Raw genomic sequence first — 21,035 nt, forward strand, 5'->3', positions numbered from 1 at the left:
AACATCTACATTTTTCAGTGAATACACAATGATTACTAGAGAATACATTTATGAACGATGGTCCTTATGTGATTCTGGCTCATGAGGTTATACATTGCATTAACCTTGAAGAATGAAATTTCCCCCATGTAATTTGATTGCTAGTCTTTAGAATCAATTTTCTGCATGCTTAAAAGCCAAATGTAGTGTACCATTTACGCATGCATTTGGGATTCCTCAGTTAAATCTACAGTCTGAGTTAATGCATAGGGAAAGAACAACACGTACTTTTTTTATTCTTTTAGATTGTTTCTTTGTCTGTCTTGGACAATTACTTTTCAACTTGCTAAGAGTAATCAAAGCAGTTCAGACAAGAAACTACTGCTTTGCAAGACCCAGATACCCCAGGTCCTCTGCTCCAGTGCACTTGGTTGTAAAAATCACCAACGGTACAACTCAGTTTCAAAAAAAACCCGCCATGTTTTAAAGGTTTACAAGGAAGATTGTAGGCTTTGCAATTAAAAAATAACCTTGAAAATAGCTTTGAGCATAACAGAGTTTGTGCAGCACTGTTTTACTGTTAGCAGCCTGAAAAGTTTGAGGTGCACTTTGTAGTTCTTATTTCAGTGAGCTGGAATGATCACATTTGTTAACTAGTTATTTCTTCACTGATCCTTTTATTAAGATATCACATTAACATGCTTCTCAATCCCTGTCACTTGCTATGACTCTACACATGACTGGAGTCATTAAAACCTCCAGCTCCCCTTGTCAAGATTTATGATGGCCAACACAGCAGATGGAAAACTTGCCAGAAAGTATAATTTAAACTGACTAATATCAGACTAATAATCATAAGGACTATTACAATGATGACATTATTCATGAACATATTTATTTTTGCTAAAATCTTCCCACTTGGAAATGAAGATATCTGGCATACTACAGTGCTGCAAAAGCAAAGGAAGGACAAGGAAGCTTTCCTTGGCTGGTATGTGGGGGCCCAGGTTAAGACATTTTTCACAGCAATTGAAATATGGACAGAACTCTTTGTCCCTGTAACCAGACTGCCCTTTCTTCCTAACTTTTGGGCTGATGTGTTACCCAAGGAGTTTCGGGTACCTCAGACATGTTTAGAGAGGGGGTGCTAGGTGCAACAAGGTATAGCAGTACTCTTGACCTTCATGACCTTTGGGGACCTCTCATGCAAGCTCTCTTCATGCACACTCTAATTAGAAGTGAAGTATCTATAATCCATTTGCTAAGGTTCATAAGCAAGGCACTGATAAAGGCTTGGCTACGGCAGTGTAAACAGTATAGAGACAATAAAAATACCACATGATTAATCCCTCCCTGTCAATCTTTCTACAGCTATAATTTGCAGGATGACAAGGCTTAGGTACCTACCTCAGAGAAACCTGGGGAGAACTGGATTAATTAATGATTGCAGAGGGCTTCAAAATTATAAAGTCTTACATGCAGTAAGTAGCTACCTATAACAGGAAGCCATTGCTCTCTTTCCTAAAACTGACCCCCCAAAAAACCCCCCCAAAAAAACCATTGTCCACCACCGCAGCCACTGACATCATCCTAAAAACACCTCATATCTGTGAGGAGTGCTCCACTCAAAAAGCTCAGCTAAGACACATATTCCTGTTGACATTATTAGTACAGCTTGCTGCAATTCACTGCACTATGATCTCACTAACACCTGCAACAGCAGAGAGAGAGCGCAAATGAGTGGGTATGAGAGAGAGAGGGAGAGATATCTAACATTGCTCATCTTTACAAATGCTCACTCCCAATCCATTTATACTGCCTGCCACAAACCACGCTGTTACTTAGGACTTGCCACTTAGAGATGCTAACCCAATGGACCACAACAACCTCCTGCTGTGGGCAATTAAAATGCTCACTGATTGCCTGTCTTTAAAACTCAAGCATCTCAAGACAAAACCAGCAGCACATTGTGGAGCCAATTTCAGCACACTTTTCCAGACACCTCCATTTCCAAGCCTGGCATTTCTAGCTGCTGCTTGTGATAGAAACTGCATTATTTTGGCAACAACTTTCCATATGGTATTTTTAAACAACATTTTGCCTCATCTGAAGTCTGCTTCAAAACCCAAAGATTTTTTGCTTTTGCACAAGCTCCTTTGTAATAACCCAGAAACAGCAACTTTCATACAGGAAACAGGATGCAAAGAGACTTTTCTTTTGCAGCCCTTGAGTGACTCAACTCTACCATATATATTGTGACAGTATTTACATCAGACTCACATGCTGAAAACAAAAAGTAAACCAAAAGGTCTCTGCTTTTACTAGAAGTGTCTCAGTCAAGAAAAAAAAAGTGCGAGGCTAAAAAAATCTAGATGTGGCAAGCTACTTACTAAAAAGCAAAATTCCTTATCACAACTGAGAGACAACACACACCTTAAAACTATACGATGTATTCTGCTAAAGAAAAGTCACTTGGATGTGTGCAACTCCAAAACCAGAGCAAAATAAAAGGGTATCTAAAATAGTACTATTAGCCCTGCAACATATGAACAGTTTTAATTTAAAAGGACACTGTCAAGTATGATTTTCAGTAATAGCTTTAATTGGGTTGTGTTCATTCCCATGTTCCTCTAGCCGGCAGATCTTGCACTGAGATCCAAGATAAAACAAAATGTGGACTTTTTTTCTTTTTTTCCTTTTCGGACCCCATCATTACAGTAGTATAGCAAATTATGATTTTCCTCCTCTTTCAGGAACATAAGGTATTGCTCACAGATGTTTCAAATTTTGATGTTTTCCTCTAGCAACATAGCTTGTTATGCAAGTTCTGGTTTTTTTGGTAAAGGCAGGACTTATAATGCCTATTTCTTTTTATTCCTTTCAGAATAAAATCATCAACGTGACCAACTCTTTCTGATGGCAGAAATACAGTTCCTAAATCGGTCATTTCCAAAAACTCCATGCAACTCCATGTTTAACCTCTGGCTTTTCTTTGTTCTTAGTGTCCTAGTGCTACAGCACCAGTCCAAGGAAACAAAACCATGAGGAGGATCTGCAGAAGGACACTTACAAAATTTGATCCAGCTCAAAACAAATATGAAATAACATAGCTACATGAAATTATTGAGAGTGTCCATTTAAATCACTGCTCTTTGGCTGGAAAAAGAGAAGGGAAAAAGAAGGAAACCTAGACCACACAAATATGAACATTCAAAGAAACAGGATAAGCACTCCCCAGACAACATGCTGGGCCTGATCTCTCCTCTACCCTTCTCCCTGCAACTCTCATCACCTCCTTCTCCAGAAGCCAACCTCCACACCTCTCAAGCTCCTCTTAGACCATCTGCACCAATCGCCCTTCCCTGTCACCTCCAGCTCCACAGGGTCAGTCCGGCTGCGGTGTTCATGTTGGAGGGGGGCAAAACTGTCTGACTACCGGCGAAGGTATGGCACTAAAGAGGCAATTAAAACAACTACTCACATCTTGTGCAAATATTCTCTCCCTCACTCTCTGATACTCCTCTTCTCTCTCTTCAATTGATTTACTTCGTCTGTCATCTCTAAATGGAAGAATTCTGTTTTGCTGAGCAGAAAGAAAACCAGGAGGGTTATATAAGTTGAGCTGTTAAAAACTGCCATTAAGTAACTGTCAGCTGAGAATAATAAATGTTCACTTAAACAAACGAAGCATGAAAACGATAGCTGTCGTTCCTACATGAAGCGCCCTGCAAGGCTGGTGCCTAAGGATTTCCAGTTAGATACTGCCCATGGGTTTGTAGAGCAGGTGGCCAGACTGAGGCTTTCTGCAGGGCTTTTGTGGACCCCTTGTCCTAAAACTGGGTGTTCTCACCCCAAGCCTAAGTGCCATTGCTCTCAACTGCTAAGATTTCTTGACTCTCCTGCTGGCTGCAAGAAGCAGGAGGGCAAGCAGCGCTGCACTACCTACAAAATCAAGGAAGAAAAAAGGGAAACTAAGCTGCAAGAGCTAAACTGCAAACCCTAGAAGAAACCCACTGAGTCCTATGTGCACAAGGAGAAGTCCCAGATGTTCTGCATGACGGTTTTAAGCATTTCTGCACCATAAGTAACCCTCCACTGCAGTTTCGCTGGGAAAAGGGCCATTTGTGCCTCCTGATAAATCACAGTGCACGAAAACGGCTGTGCCATAGGAGGAAGGAGAGGAGAAGAGGACCCCCGGCAAGAAATGCTGCACTGGCAACTGGGTTTCAAGTACCGCTCCTTCTCCCCCTGCACCCCAGCACCTAGAGAGAGGTCACGCTGCTTTCCTTTGGCTGATCCCCCTGTTCACCACACCCTGAGAATGCTTGGGGTTTGTTTTCGGAACCAAATCAGATGCAGCATAACTGGAAAGGCTGCTATGTGCAACTGAAAGTCAAGGAAATAAAAGGCAGGGGGCGGGGGGAGAAGAAAGAAAGGAAAAATCAGTCTTTTACTGAAAACATGAAGGAGAGTGGAAATGAGAGACTCACTGGCAGGTCCCTCCACAAATATAACCTAAGTAAAAAAAGCATACACTGTCATCTTACCTGTGAGAATTTTCACATAAAAGCAATACACATCAGAAAACTTTTGGGTTGTGGGGGTTTTTTTTGGTTTTGGGTTTTTTTTGTTAATATGTTCCACATACACAGCTTGCACTGGATTGAAACAGCACAACACCCACTCTTAAAGGTAGCACAAACACACACGTTTCCCTGGCGCTCCCCTACTCGTTGGGCTCACCTAAGGTAAGGTAGTGTTAAGGCACAGGCAACACAGAGGGGGAACGTCTGCCACAGTACATGCACAACAAGCAAGTAAGTTTACACAGACAGTAAAAGGTGGTGAGGGCACAGGAGGAGGGAGGGAACTAAAAGATGAAACTGATTTATTTTTGGTCAAAACAATTTAGGATGGTTTCAAAAGAAAAAACAAAAATCAACCTGCCCTCACCATCACATGTTTGCTTAGGGCATTATTTTTTTAATATATTTTATTTCCTCTCTCCTTTTTGGGCTACATCACTTTATCATCAGTCCATACTGAAATCCAACTCTGAATAGGTACAATGGAAGGAGGAAGCTGTAGGGAGCGGAAAAACTGCCATAGTTAGGCAAGACATTGAGAGATGCGACTGACACAGCCTTCCACGCAGCCCAGAGCCGCTGGCATTCCCCCTCCCGTGGGCATGCAGCAAGTCCTGCGCCAAGCAAACCACCCATGCAAACCCACACACTGCCACGGCTGAAGCGGCCACGCCAGGGCTCGATGCTACCCATGGTGGTACGTACGCCGAAGGAGGCGGGGAGGGGGACAGGGGAGGAGGAGAGCAACAACAAAAGAACAACAATAACATCAGTCAGCCCACCTTCAAAAACAGAACAAATTTCAGCAACTCTCGAACCGAGAACCAACCTGATTGTCTTCTTTATCAATACTAGAGTTATCTCGCTTCAAGATAAATCGCTTCTGGGATTCTTCACCTTTTTCATCTTTTAAATGTTCAGAAAACCTTTGCTCTGGTCTGCCAGCAAAGTAAAACATAGCAATAAAAAAATCTTTCTTTTGGTTTTGCTTTGATCTTTATTTCTCAGTGCTCTTTGTTTTCACAGAGGCATTCAGTGCAAAAGCAGTTAACATTTGTGGTCATGGTGAGACGCTGCCTATAGCTGTCTGAGGCTGCTGTATCGCTGCTAACTGTTATTGCTATAAATAGCTTTTGTTGTTGTTGTGTAGCAAGAAGCAGGAATCCAAAGTCTCAGTCACTGAAATATTTAGACCCTCCTCACTGTAACTGAAGGACAGGGAAAACAAATTAACATACTGTATGTTAATTTGCTTCCTTCAGTAGCTGTGGCCTCTGGCAACACTGCTACTCAGTGAAGCCTATCCACCTTTAAAAGTAAGGAAAAACTGACAGAAGTCTTAACAACAAAACCAAGAGTTTCCTCACTCCTAATAAACAAAACAGTTAATTGGAGGGATTGATGGTGTTTTGTTTAAACAAAATATCTCACAACCATTAAATGGGGAGAATACTCCAGAACAACCATACAGTATCAATTATCTCACCAATTTAAACCCATCCAGACGTTATTTTATTTATTTTTTTAAAAAAAAAGTTAAACACCACTAGTTAAAAGCTCAACATTTTCAGGTTTGCAAGCTGGTAGGACGCTGTTCGATGTTGTCACCTTGCACAAAAAGCAGCATCTCATGTCACCTCACCCTGTGCAAAAAAAAAAAATTTAAGCATCTCATGTCACCAGGCTGGTCACTGACCACACCTCGTAGCTGTCATTAAGTCACGCTCCAGCCTGCATGACTCCCAGCCCAAACGTTTTACGTCCCAGCAATGTTGATAGAGCAACCAATGGCCTCAAGAACTGGGCTGGATTCATATGCTGCTGTCATCCAGCTGAGGGTGGCTGCTACCACACAAGCTTTTTTTTTTACAAAGCAGTAATATGCTGTGTCACACCATGGTTTCTCTCAGGGAATGCAAACCTTATACTCTGTGCTGAAGGAGCTGCTAACAGCAGTACCGGTAGGAGATGCTCCTGCCTAGAGACCCACATAAACAAGACACAAAGCTTCCACTGACATTAACTGACCAGTTGTGAAGAAACCAAAAGGCAAAATTCATGAAAGTCAGTGACTTTGTCACTGAAAGTCCTCTGCAGACTTTAAAATAAAAACCTCAGCTTCATCTTATTTCAGAATGAAAAATTAAGCCAGATGCACAGATCAGTCACCATTTTGTTGCTATAGCATTCAGATTTAATTAGCAATGGATTTCAAGTTGAAATACAGCACATACTCGTGCCACAGTTACAGCCCATTACAATTCACTTTCAGATGTGCAGGGAACGTTTATAATGAACCGTTAGCAATACAGTATTAAGAGACAGCAGCTCTCCTGCCTTTCTTTTTGTAGGAATTTGCAGGAGTCACACTTCTGCTCACAATTTGCATTTTTGCCACAAAGCAACAAAACATACCAGCCCAACTGCCATAGATCCTGAAAAATTAAGAAAACTTTGTCACGACCCATAGGTGCTAGCACTAACAAGTATAGGACCCAACACACGAAAGTCAGCAGATTCCTCTGATGCCCTACTAGCTGCCTTTTGGGAAAGTCCAGAGGAGCATGGCTTTCTGCATAGTTCTCTAACCTGATGGGTCATTCGTGATGCTTCCTCATAAACAGAAAGGCTACAAAGCTCCATTAATGGATTGCTAGGTGGGTTGTTCTGCCTTTGCTCCCATTAATGAGCCTACACAGCCAGAAACGAAGATTCATTCCCTCAAATACTCTGATTTGACAGGACCAGCTGAGGAGTGTTATTTTTCTGGTTTTACATCCTAAAGCACAAACAAAACCTCTGCAATTGTACTATCAGTGTAAAATACATTGTAAACTACCTGCTGAGCATCTAATAAACTATATACCAAGCATAACAACTAAATGGGAATTTACATCGTAGAGGAAAAAAAGGTAATAAAAAATTAGACAGAAAAAAAATCTTGAAAAAGCAATTTGGGAAAATGTGTCTTTGGAACTACTCACTTATTTAAATAACAACGTGGTTTTCATACGTCATAGCATTCTTTTCATTTTTAAATCCCATTTTCACTTTATTTACTATTTATAAATATGCTTCTACTTGTCAGAAGAGAACAGGAAAAGCACAAGATCAAGCCAAAAGCCTGAACTAATGATCTGGTATGTACCTGTTAATAAAATTAATCTACAAGCCCCGTAGGTGATTAATCTCTAGATGTTGAAAGAGGTTTGCTTGGGCAGAGAGACTCTGCAAATCTACAGAGCATTACAGAGCTACCAACATCATGAGAAGGTCCTTCCCTCCCAGTCATCGCTGCAACTCTGGGTCACCATTACCAGTGAGGCTGCAAACAGCATGACCAGCTCAGTTAATAAGGATGAAAAGCTTGAGGGAAGGCCGCCAAGTGAAAAATAGGGTACCACAAATAACTTCAGGCACGCCAACCTGCAGGCCTCCCTCAAACATTAAAAATCAGAGAAGGACATTTAGTTGAAAGAAATGTAAACTAACTGTTTTAAAGCAGATCTCAAGACTCCAGTGATATTTACACGTTTTTGTGGTTTTTTCTTCAGTACTGCTTACAGCATCTTCTTTTTTAACACCTATTGCAAAAAGGTATTATCAGTAGGATACAGGTGGCAAACAATGTTTAAAACCAAGAAGTGGAACCAAATGCTCTAATCATTTGGGTAGAGAAGAGGTTGACTCTGCAAAGATTTGTATCTCGTCCTCTGATAGAGGTCAGTACAAGTTCTGTATTCACAGCTTTAAAGTTTCCTGTAACTGTATAATGCATTTGCTAAAAGGAAGCAGAGATATTGTGGCTATTCTGTTAGAGAAATCTGTTGCATCAGTTTATGAATCCACCGGTGAGTCGTCTACTTGGAAATGGAAGAAGTTAACATGTAATTCTGAGTAAGATGCAGTATATTGTCAATACTAATACACTAATACAGTATATCATTACAGTAACACAGCAGATGCAGTGATTTCATTTCATGCAAGTCCTAAATTAATAACAATCACATTTACTTCTCTTCTGAGCTTTTTTAGTCCTAACACTGTCAGTAGTAGAGTCTGCACAATATACCAGATTGCGTCCACAAGTGAAGTTATCGAGCTTATTTTCAGTACTGACATAAATTAAGGTCTTACTCAAGTCAAAGCATGGTTTACAATTACTATCACAAACCCACGTAAAATCAGGAATTTACTCACTATTGTCACACTGGTTACCTAATTTACATCTTCAAATCCTAACCACACCTCAGTTTAATTTTAAGTGGTAACAATGGGATTTGCATACCCTTTTTGAAGAGACACCGAGTACTTCTGAAGACCCTATCACTAACTTGAGTATTCTACTTAGGGGTCCACTACAAAAAAACCCAAACAAAACAACCTACAATACCTATCCATATTGGCAGATTGACCCTGGCCACACAGGCCACCCATTTACATGCCAACAACTGCTTGCAAGAAGAGAGTCAAGTAAATGTATGCTTACAAAGAGTGCTGCCTGCCTGTATGACCTTCAGTATTTAGCCCCCATGTTTGGAATCAGTGCATTGCTTGAGAACACCATTACTCCAAAAAAAGCTTATGGAAGAAATACCAGTTCCCTTTCAGGTCAATAGGATTTTTGCAATCTGGGGACTGTACTGAGAAAACCGGGAAGTATGACCCAATTACACCTTAAAGACTCAGAAACCAGCACACAGGGAGGGGGAATCACACAAGATAAAAATATGTAAATTTTGGGGTGTTTTGTTTGTTGGTTTGGTTTGGTTTTAGCTGATATAACCTTTTGGTCATCCAAATTTTTATTGCTTGACAATATAGGTGGAAGCAAAACACCTGTGCCATAAAAATGCAACTTCACAAAACCACAACTGCATGTGAACTCATTTAATATTTCCTCAAAGTTGTTAGGTAGCTCAGTTAGTCTTCTTTCTGGTAACGTGTTTCAGAACAAAACACCTGGCACATTTCTTCCTTCCCGGTAAAGCTCTTGATCAGGTGCTACAAATGCTTTAAAGAAACTAGATCTCAGAACGAGTTAGTGCTCTTTGCCATGCATCCTCAGGTGGCTGCACAGCCCCCTTCTCACCCCCAGACCTGCCAGTAAGCGTAGGCACTTTCAACAGCCAAGACAGCCTCCCTTCTCCATCCTGCATAGCAAGGTAGCACCCTGCTATTCAGGTATGTGCCAGCAGGATCCCTACAGGGAATCAGCTTCAGTAGGCATCCTGCAGCATCCAAGCCTTTCACCATGAAAAGCTTCCCAAAACTCTCTGAGTATTTGCAGACTTCTTCAAAGTCTGTTGACACTCAAAATCTTTGGAAACCTTTTCCTAATCCATTTTCTTTCACAGCGAAAAGAAGAGGATGAATTATGGAATAACTTTCTGGGGAGTGATCAGTTTAACCAACTGCCAGACACAGTATGTACCAGGCACTGTTAAGCCTCCTATCCAGTGTTTTTGCCTGGTTCCAGAGCACTTCTGCATACTTCACTGAAATATCAGGTCCAGACTTGGGGAGAGTATTCGAGCAAAAATCTCAGGGCAATACTGATTTCCCATTTCTAGTGGCTATGCTCTTCCTCATGTAGCCAATGATCATTTCAACTCTTTCAGGCTCATTTTTATGTCGGGAGATCATTATAACAGTCACTTCAAGATATGTGTTAAGTTTATTATCTCTGTGCTTGGAATACTTTAACTGTGAGGGGAACCAAGCACTGGCACAGGATGCCCAGAGAGGTGGTGGAGTCTCCATCCATAGGATGGTCCTAAGCAACTGGCTCTCAGCGGCCCTGCTTCAGCAGGGTCAGGGGGGGTTGGACAAGCTGACCTCCAGAGGTCCCTTCTAACTTCAACCATGCTGTCATTTTGTGAAACAGAATCAGATATACAGTAACAAATCTATAGTAGAACAAAACCCCATCCTACCTTTTAGAAGTTTTTTGTGCCTTCTTTTTCTTTCACAAATTGGCCATTATCATTTACCTTTCTCATTTTATAGTTACTTAAAAGCCACCTGCAGTCCTTACTTAAGCAATGCCCAGCAAGGATACTCTTCTGGACTCAGTCTTCACAAAGAAGCCCATATTTTGGAAACAGTAAAAAAGGACTAACCAGCAAAACATTTGTGTGTGTCAGAAAGGAAAAAAAAAAAAAAGGAAAAGAAAAAGAAAAAGATTTTGATAGCAACAACCATTATAATACTTTTTTCTATCACCATTATGGTGACCTTAATGTGAGATGCTTCCATTCATTTCAAGAGAGTTCTTCTCAGTTTATCCCTGTATGACAGAAAACAGAGTTCACCCCTCAGGCATATTTTTTTACATGGACTCTTTAAGCAGAATTTCCCATTATGTGCTCATTTAATGCTTTTGATTCTGAGTCAACCACTGTAAGTAGTAATGAAAAAAAAAAAAGCCCCAAACCTTAAGTACCTTAACCAGATATTCACTATTTAATCAAATTACAGATTTTAAAACATAATGCAGTGTGGTAATAGCTACCAGGATATACAGACTAAGGAAATCACAGGGCATTTCCTTGCGTCTGCCGTGTTAGAAGCAAACTAATGCAGTTTCATAGACCTCTATTTGCATGGGAGACAAATACTGGGGGCGGGGGCGGAAATCGGCACTTATTTAATATAAGTTAATTAGCTCTGAAATAACCTGCTAAGAAACAGGAAACACAGATACCAACCAAAAGGACAAATGGAAAGAGACAAGCATGAGCTTTGAACGTTACAGTTTTGAAGACTTAGTCACTGTATTAGCAGAGCACACAAGCAGTCTGGTATTGTCAGGGCTGACATATACAGCACATAAATCTTTGTTATAAGGCATGTGTTTCTGAAAGCTCCACAGCACACAGGCTGTTGCAAGGTGCCTTTCAAAAGAACCAACAATATCACCATGTGTGGAAAAGATGGGTTTGCCAGTACAGCACCTGATGTAGTTAAAAAAAAAAATATCCAAACTAGCAAGTGCTATAGCACATTATTTGCAAAAGCCTCATAGGTAACAGCAAAGCAGCTGTCTGGAGGAATACAATATAGGATAGTGAGTTCAAAAGCGGAGATCGCTGTGGTGAGCAAGAGTATATATATAAAAAAATTCAACTTCGCATTTGCAATGCAACACTCATTTAATGCATGTAATGGGGGGCAGCATGCTAATATTCCTCTCCAGAATGAATGGCAACACAAAATGAAAAGTAGGTAGGGTAATGGGGCTAGGAAAGGGCAAAACACCACCTCCAGGTACCCGCAGGATCATCATCCAGCACGCAAAATAACTGACAAAACATTCTTACACAAGGATGCCATCAGGAGAGCAACGGGACAGAGGGGGAGAGAAGTGCTGCTGCCAACCAGATTCAGAGAAGTTGTGAAGATTAGGACACTCTTATGCAGGCTTTCTGATGGTTTAATGGTGTTTTCCTGTTATTTGTGCTTGTCTTTAATTAAACTGACTGTGCAGTCCAACATCACGTTGGCGTCTATTCTGAAGACACGCTGTGACACAGTATGGTGCCAGCATGGTGGCCTTTCTTGTTTTGCTAGTTTGTGACTATCTACTACATCTGCCTGCTGTGCTGGTTGTGGTTTGATGCTGGAGGCTCTCCTAGGGTTCTGCGTTAACGCCGCAGTAAAACTACGTTAGCATTACTGTTTCTTTCCTTTACCTTGCAGGCCAAAACGTTATTATCTGCAGTACAAATGGTTGTTTTGATCTTGGAGGCATGGGAACATATTCTGAGAGTTTGAGAATTTACAGAACTTGGAAGCAAATATCATTGTCAAAAGGCCCCTACTTAATGACATAAGACAGAATTCCAGCCCAACAGGTTAAATTAGTTGATTTAATTCTCTCAGAACTATGTTTTTTCAAGAATGACGGCCTGGAATTACAGCCTTCAAATAGGTTTCATGTATTTAGGGGTTGATAGATGCTAAAACACAGTTTCAAAAAGCCAGAGTGGGAATTTAAATACAGATAATTGTTAAAGAACAGAGCAGTTACATTATTACAACTTAATACTTAAAACACTCAAGATGGCATTTCAAGCATTTGAAGGTAAATGCCTCATTAACAGATTGCTGCTTTTATAATATGAGTCACTAAGAACTTCTCTCATGATGATAAAACGCAAAAGCCATCAAAAAGAAAAATCAACCCTGTACAAGACAGTTTCTTCAAGGTGCCGCCTTCTCTGTAGCACAGGGGCAAAAACCCCCTCAAATACTACACTTTTCCTGCTTAAAGATTGCATATTCTTTAACACTTTTTTTCAGAACAGCATCTGGACTGTAAACATTTTGCTTTTCAAGACGCTCAGTCCAAGCACTCCAGCAGCATGATTTCAGTGGGGCTGGCACCAGTAGATTTTCCCATTAGGAAAACAATAGCGAAGCTGAAGGCTGCAGGATGGATCAAGTCGATGTGCACCGAACCTCCTCCTTGCCAAGTTATTCTGTGTGTGAAGCAAGCAGAGGGCCAGATCCTGAAAGCTTTCAAAGTACACAGTATTTAAAGAACCTGATCTAATGATGAGGCATCATCGCACAACTCATGACATTAATTTCAGGTTTAATCTACGCGTGCAAAAAACACAGTACATCTTGACTCCCTGAGAGCCTGCCTCAGTATATTGCCCCAGTATTTTGGGGCCAGAATATGAGAATCTAGCTCGGAACTCAGGGGAGAAGCCAGCAGGCCAAGGCCATGCTGAAATACCAGTTCTGCTAGATGGGGCTGAAGCACAACACCTTCTCTCTGACAGGGACCATTTTAGGAGCTTCAGGATGCTGTGCTGTCCTCCTGCGATCAAACCTAAGATTATTTCTGTATCTGAGGGACCAGCTTCTCCTGCTCCCACTCTCCTGTATTGGATTTAGTTCTTGATATTCAAGATGTCTGCTGAGACTGAATATCTTGCACAGCACCAATTTATTTCCAGCTATTAGAGGCTCATAAGTGGTAGCATAGTTTATTACAGGATTCATTAATATTTGATTTTAAGGATGTGGCATACCCTGTAAGTGGCTGCAAATTACAGTGTTGCATAACTGCTGTGTTCTATTTAAAATTACATTTTTTTTATTTCAGAAGTTCAAAATTAACAAGGAAAAGAGAGAGAAAAAGGAAGCAAATTCAAGATTTGAAGACTACCAATAAAGGCAAGATGGTTCCCCAAAAGCCAACAAGCTAACAAAGAAACTATTAGTCCTCGTACAATGCCCCATGCATGCAAATTAATACCATAAAAAATACTTGTGCTTACTTCTACTTCAGGCCATGAACATTTTCCCCATCTCCAGCAGGAACACTCATGGATCACCAGTCATCCCCTGAACAAACACTGGCCTGAAGAAGAGTGCCTGGTTTTAATGAACTGTCAGAGACAGCCTCACAAGGCTACCTTGGAAACAGCCAGCACAGACAACTGACTGCTTATAAAGACAAAGCTTTCTCAAAACTCCAAACAATACTTTTTTTCATTTCTAGTGATCACATCATATTTTCCTACATTAAACACGACACAGGCAAGCATAAAAGGCAACTACTAAAAGCAGTTTGGACCACCTCTCAAATTCACTTGCTCATATATCAACACCTCATTCCTGAAATGCCCAGATTTAAAGACATTACTTCACCTAGTACTGACATACAGTTAACTCTGAGGAAAGCATAGGGGCTGTTTCAGGTTTCCAGATCTCCCTCCAGTGATTTGAAAGTATAAATGACCAAACAGCACCTTGATTGATGGGACTTTCCTGCTACAGCTTGGACAAGACATAAAGACGAGGGTTAATTACTCATGCAAGGACGAGCTTTCCTAAACCAAACTACCTACTTGCGATTCCACAGTACTCTCTTCTTGAGTAACTTCCCATCTCTTTACACACAGCAGGTGAGAATAACCTTCTAGGTGTATTAAAACTTACACTATTAAGTGGTGTGATTGTAAAGCTTCAATAAGAAAAAAAATTTAAAAATGCCAGACGTCTTGTGATTAATGCTTAAGTAATATTTCATTTCAGTATAGGACAGCTGTAAAGTACATGTCCACCTCAATTATAAACAATTTAGTTTTGATAAATTACATTAGATGAAAATTTAATATTGGAGCTATTAGAACTGGTTCATTAACCCTAACATCTCATTTACAGAGTAAGTAATTTCCATGGGTCCAGTACATGGCTTACACTCATTGAAGTAAGAATGAAGTCAGTATCTAAGGGTCAAATTCAGCTCAACGTGAAATGCAGTCAGTATTTAAGGGTCAAATTCAGCTCAGCTTCAAGTGTACCAAGTATCATTTTTTTCTTTTGTATCTTTCATGTAAAACAGGCACATGACTAAAATGAGAGTGCTTGCTCAGAAAAAAAGGCTGTCGTAATTCAAGTATCATTAAAATAAAGAACATAAACATTTAAAAAAAAAAAAAAAAAGACTGGGAGAAAAAGCAGCTCAATTTCTTCCAGATGAGCATCAAGCAGTGAAATGATGAATGCACACAACCTCAAATGATGCATTTAGCAGAACAGTGGCAACTTTATGTCCAAAACAAATGCCTGTAGCATAATAGTAAGATATTGCCAAAATCCCTACCAGTTTTTAACATATGTACACCCTGAATTACTTCTCCAGTCACCATGTGACTACATAAGAGAAAGGCAATTCCTCCTGCCATAAAAAGCTGAGGCACTGCAGTGCACGAGGAGACTCAGGCCCCTGCTGGAGGCAGACATGTCCTGAACCTCAGTGCAAAATATCTAATTCCCCTTAACGTTTTTCTGAAGCGTTTCATGGGAAGTTGCCCACTTCTTGCATGTGAAAGCCTTCCCCTGCTCGGTGTGCAGGGATGCACTGCCCAGCTCCACAATGGGAAAGGCCAGAAAGGAGCTGAAGGCTAAAACCTAAACATCTCAGCAATGACTACTGGGACACTGGGCTCTTGCATCCTAAACACGATTATTATTGCACTGAAAAAAGTTTCCTTCTAATCATGTTTCTAATTTAATCCCAGACTGAAATAAATTATTTTCGTGTGACAGAAGAAAGAAATCCATGAAAACCAACATAATTTGTTACTTACATGCTACATGTTACTATGCAGCTACATAAGCTCATAGTTATTATTATACGTTATTGTTTTATTGATGTTCGTACCAAATTCTTAGTTGCATAATGAATTAGTTCATCTTAAACTGGAACAAAATGTCTCAGCCAATTACAGTGTTATTTCTCAGTTATACAGTTTTTCCATTTTATTTGTATACATCTACTATGTACCTTTATATTTCTCTACACATCTGTAACATATGATGCCAGTACACTGATAAGGCAACCAGAATTGTAAACCAGAGGGAAAGTATAGATGTCCCCAGTTTCTGCTTATTTCTAAGTAGTCAAGGAGCAACTATTCTGTAGTGAAGATGGGAAAAAAGTACTTACAACAAGAAATAGTGGAATGGAGCTCACTCCATAGTGCCTTGAAGTAATGCAAGACTCCAATGAAAAAAAAAAACCCGAGAAATAATGGTGTTCACATGTTTTCCTGCATCGTATGGCTCATAAAAGTGATTCTGACCTCATGAGATCATTACTCTGTGTACATACATGATAACCCAAGGACAGCATAAGGTGCTTATGTGCAGATGCAACACCAGGCAGCAAACCACTTGCCAGATAACTATTCTGTATTATGGGGCAGGTGGGTACAGGATAGGGACAGACACCCAAAACCACGCTTCAAATGTTCTAGCAAACACCGAGTTGCTTTGACAGATTTTACAAAGAAGAGACCTACGTGTTCAGGTACACAGTTGTAACTACTACCATACACCTAATTAACTAAAATAAGAGCCAATATGAACTGCATGTGAAAAATCTTTCCCATCAGCAAACAACTCTTTAAAGAAATTGAAGTCACGTACACCGAATACCTTACTCAGTCAAGGAAAAAGGCATACTTCTCTGCATTCAGCATCTCAAGGAAGTCTTGCCACTTTAGCCTCCAGTTTAAAAAATGTCTAAACTATTCCTTATTGAAATTGCCAGTGTTCAGTGAATGCCATTTTACTGACATGCCTGTAGGACCCGGTACCAAAGTTCAGATTCTTATCTTAAGACGGTGAAATGAGCACAGCACAGCTTTACTAGCATAGGTGTTATCTACAGCAACATCACTCGGTGTATACACAATAGAAACTTGAACAGAACTTCTCTTCTTTGCTTGCGATTCAAACCACCCCCTCACAGAGGGGATAGAACAACAGATTGTATGGCATAACTACAAAAGTCTTGTAAGTTATTCAAGTACATACTGTACATCATGTCTCCTTTTGCTGATACAGTTCAGCCCTAGATTATAAGGGACCCCTGTAATATACATAACATCTTAGTACTGGCCAAAGTTTTTGATGCATCTCAAAGGCACCAAAAAACCTTCCAGCTGGGTCAATATTACATTAACATTTACTTACTAACAGAGTAGAAAGAAAACCAAATAATAAAAGAATCATAACTCACGATGCTCTGGAAAAAACATTAGTCATAACTGAAGACGTGAGTATTGGTATAAAGTTCGTAATAGGTATGTTACACCCTCAGAATGTATGAAAATGTCTAAATACAACCATTATACATCATAAGCACTCCACCTTCTCAATTCTGACGAGCCCTGCCACTCACGCTTATGTAAGGGACATGAATGCACATGTGGGCTGTGGTACAGACATACTTGTCACGTGGTCGATGATCTCAACCAAATGAAAACCTTTTTCATTTACCAAGCCCACCAAACACTTCACCTACCATTTCTCCACATATCTACAGATAATTAAATGAATGAACCTGATTGAACTGGTATGTATAATAATATCAACAGTTCTTCAAAAAGCTCTAAAGTACTTCCAGCTGTTTGATAGGAATTACAAGGAATATACAGAATAGAAGGTGGCACATACACATATTTTTGGCTCCAGTATGGGATGCCCTAGCATACTGCCTCAATTCCCAACTTCTGCTTATATCATATTTCACTGTCTTAAGTCCCCTGTACACTTCTGTTAATCTTTAGCTAGACAACAAGCAGACACAGGTGACGGGCAAATATACATTACAATGGTGACACAAGAGCAGTTTCATGCTGAACAAAGCAGGCTTCACATTTCAAGTAGTACTTGAACTCTTTGACTATAAAAACAAAACCACACAAAAAAATATGCCTTCATTTTCTGATCAACTTCTCATGTATACTGCTGAGAATAAGATTTCAGAAGTTGGGACAATTTAGTTAGCAGGACTTCGTAAGATATGAGACCAATAAAAATGGTATTTATTTTTCAAAGTTGTTATTTTTTAACCTAGTCTTAATTTCAAAAATCATATAAAAAGATATATCTTTAAAAATCTACTATTCTGTAATAAGAGCCAGAGACTTAACTTTATGAAGGTTAACAAACATGTGAGTAGTTGAAATTATCTCTGTGTTTTAAAATTTCATTTCATAATAAAAGCTTCAGAAACAGTAAGACTTGTTCACATTCCAACAAAATTTTAAAAAGGCACCTTAGATTGAGCTTCTCATCATAAATACTCTTCAGACTGCAAAACTGTCATATGGTCTGGCTGCATTTTTAAGAGAGATTTCACTGAGGTTTCACAAAAGCTGCAGGATATAAATCCCAGAGAGATTCAAGTCCTAATGCATTTTTACCATCACATTCCCCTCTCTTTAAAGCAGCCCCAGACAAGCTGCAGCCCTCCTTCCAGCTGCAACCTCCTCAATAAGCACCTTCTCAAATTCCAAACCCCCAAGAAGCAGGTACTTTAAAAATGCACAGGTGCATGGAAATGGATATATGTTGCCTTAAGATGGCCAATTAATGAAAGAAGTGAATTGCCCCCATCCACTCCGTTCAAATCCCCTGTACCACGGGCACCACATCCACTCTGTACCACGGGCACTTCTAAGGTAGAGTTGTCACCAGATTGTCCTAACCACCCCCTTCATCTCAAAGCCATTAACTCTTTGACACTTCTGCCTCCAAGCACCTGCGGGCAGTGAGCACAGGAGGTCTCTGCTGAACAAAATAAATGCACCTCACTGCCTGGAGCCAGGGAACAACTCATCACCTGCAAGTGCGAGCACAGATGTCACACAAACCCTCATTTGGCCAAAGAAATATGCCACAAGGTGCTTATCCAAGCACACATGGTGATTCCGCAGAGTCATATGGTCTTCCCAAACAGGCACACGCACAGAAGTCACCACCAGTGCAGAATTTATGAATTCTTGACTATGCAAGGATATTCTCTCCTCTCCACAGTATGCAGCTAAAGTACTTTGGAAACCATATGCCATAAAGAGATAATTTATTGTCAAAATGCAAATCTTCAGAAAATCTGCCTGTGGGGCCTCTCCATAAATTCACATAAAACTATCAAGGCTCAGGCTCACAGCAAAGCATAACCACGCTGAACAGCATTTCAGCCACTCTCCAGATTCTCTAGTATTCTGGATACTGTCCAAGCAGTAATTAATAGAGTCAACACATTCCCAGTATTTGGTGTTGATTCTGAACTGCACAAAATACTCTCCTCAGAGTACTGAAATGCAGAACACATGAAATCACATCGGACGCTTTCAGATGTAGAACTTACAGTATTTGCTGCAGATAATAAAATCTCATCAGCCCTTATTCAAGCTGGATAATAAGAATCTATTTTCTGTCAGAGCCAGGGACATTTTAAAAAAAGCATGCGATCTCCTCCAATTATGAAAAGAAAGAGCTACTTCTACAAAGCTTTATTTTACAGCAGTATCAAAATAATGTAAATAACACACTGGAAGCACCATGATGCCATACAAGCTTCATATAATCCAGTTACCTACCACCAAATCACTGCAGAAGAGAAAAAATCTGCAGTTTGTGTGGTGCTTACAAAACAGCTGTACTCAAAAGTCAACAGAGGACTGGGTTTATTTCTGGAAGATCTACACAGGAATGGTGTCAGAACCAATCTGTCTGGTTCTGTGCCTCACCTCCAGCTTGCAAGACCACAGCTGAAAGGCTTATCCAATCTGTTATACCCCTGCAACACTGGCCCGCAAGGATGCCAGTTTATGTCTAGCAAACAGCCTTGCTAGCTCATCCCAACCACGCCAGAAGCCACAGCTTCACTAGGGCACTCTGATAAAGTTTTGACTGCTGAAGACTACTTCAGTGTCCTCTCCAGAAGAGCTGTGCAAGCATTTCCAGCAGCGCTTCCAGCGCTACCCATTTCTGCGATGCGCAGCCACACCACCGAGCAAGGCATTACCAGGTATTAATGTGGTATTACCACATTATCAAGTCAACCAGGAGAAGACAACACTGGAAGGGAAGATCTGTAGCAGCTGGTGCACTACAGAGGTGACACAGATGTGAAGGGAAAAGGGAGAGCTGTAAAGATGAAAGAATGCCTATAAAGCATTCAAAGATGATTGACTGTGTTTTGTTTAAGAGGAGACTATTTCTTTTTTTTTCTCACTTACAGCTCAAAAATGGACACGGGTTTGCTGCACACCCAGCTTTTTCTTATTCATACCCAAACATCACCCTTGCACAGGGCTAGGTATTACTAGACCCAGAGGCTAAGCCTTAGCAGCCTTAGTGTTAGTTTTATCAAACTACTGTAATTCCCTTGACTCCTGGAAAATCAGGCTGTTCGTGCACACTTTATTCAAACCCTTAAAAAATTAATGTCTAAGTGTTGTTTTACAGATGTCCAAGTATCTCAGGCATAGCCCACGAAAAAGATCTGAAATAAATTGTCCATGATCTAAACTTACTTCACACACATGGAAGATTTTCAGGGCTCTGTGAAATAAGAAATACCTATGTGTTTGGCTCAGGTTTTGATCTTGCAAAATTAAATAGTCCCTCTAGCCTTTTACAGAAGAAGCTAATGATATTAAAAAAAAAAAAAAAAAAAAAACAAAAAAAAAACCAACAAACCAAAACTCTCTGCAACTGCATCTAAGTAAATCACCTAACTACTGGATATGTAAATAGAAATAAATGTTTTTATTTCTCCTACTAATTGAATACAGGAAGTACATAATTTTCAAATGGGGCTTTCCTGTTCCAGTACCAGACACCAAAACTTCATTACCCAGTTGTAATTACTCCTTCTTCATTATATCGTTTATAGGTAGAGAGAAGAGGAAAGCTATGGGTCCATGATACACACGTGGCACTTGGCAGAACAAGTGATGCTGATTAGGCAAGGACACAACTGCATCTTTGCTGAATTAGCCAGGGAACCTCCTATCGAGCTTTTGCTAGCTTCATACAGGTTCGTGGAGGAAAGCATAAAGCATGCCAGCACAAATTTAACCTGCCAGGAATTTTGCAATTCATTTGAACCATCAGAAGGGATTTATATCCCACAAAAACTCTGTGGTC

General features: G+C 40.3%; 1 protein-coding gene across 19 annotated transcripts in view; it reads right to left on the reverse strand.

Moving 5' to 3' along the window:
* Window positions 1-21,035, reverse strand: part of ARPP21 (cAMP regulated phosphoprotein 21) — a 146,116-nt gene that overhangs the window by 74,008 nt on the left and 51,073 nt on the right. For 13 of the 19 annotated variants that reach the window (XM_055709724.1, XM_055709722.1, XM_055709721.1 and 10 more), the window contains exons 10-11: window positions 5,395-5,503; window positions 3,461-3,562 (exon numbers count right to left, since the gene is read on the reverse strand). The exons of 1 other annotated variant lie outside the window; for it this stretch is intronic. In XM_055709724.1, coding sequence (XP_055565699.1) covers window positions 3,461-3,562; window positions 5,395-5,503 — 211 coding nt within the window. The remainder of the gene's footprint in view (window positions 1-3,460; window positions 3,563-5,394; window positions 5,504-21,035) is intronic. 5 more of the 19 variants (XM_055709737.1, XM_055709733.1, XM_055709732.1 and 2 more) reach the window with 1 other exon arrangement.

This window comes from Falco cherrug, chromosome 4, assembly GCF_023634085.1.
Source record: "Falco cherrug isolate bFalChe1 chromosome 4, bFalChe1.pri, whole genome shotgun sequence".
In the NCBI taxonomy this organism is placed as follows: domain Eukaryota; kingdom Metazoa; phylum Chordata; class Aves; order Falconiformes; family Falconidae; genus Falco; species Falco cherrug.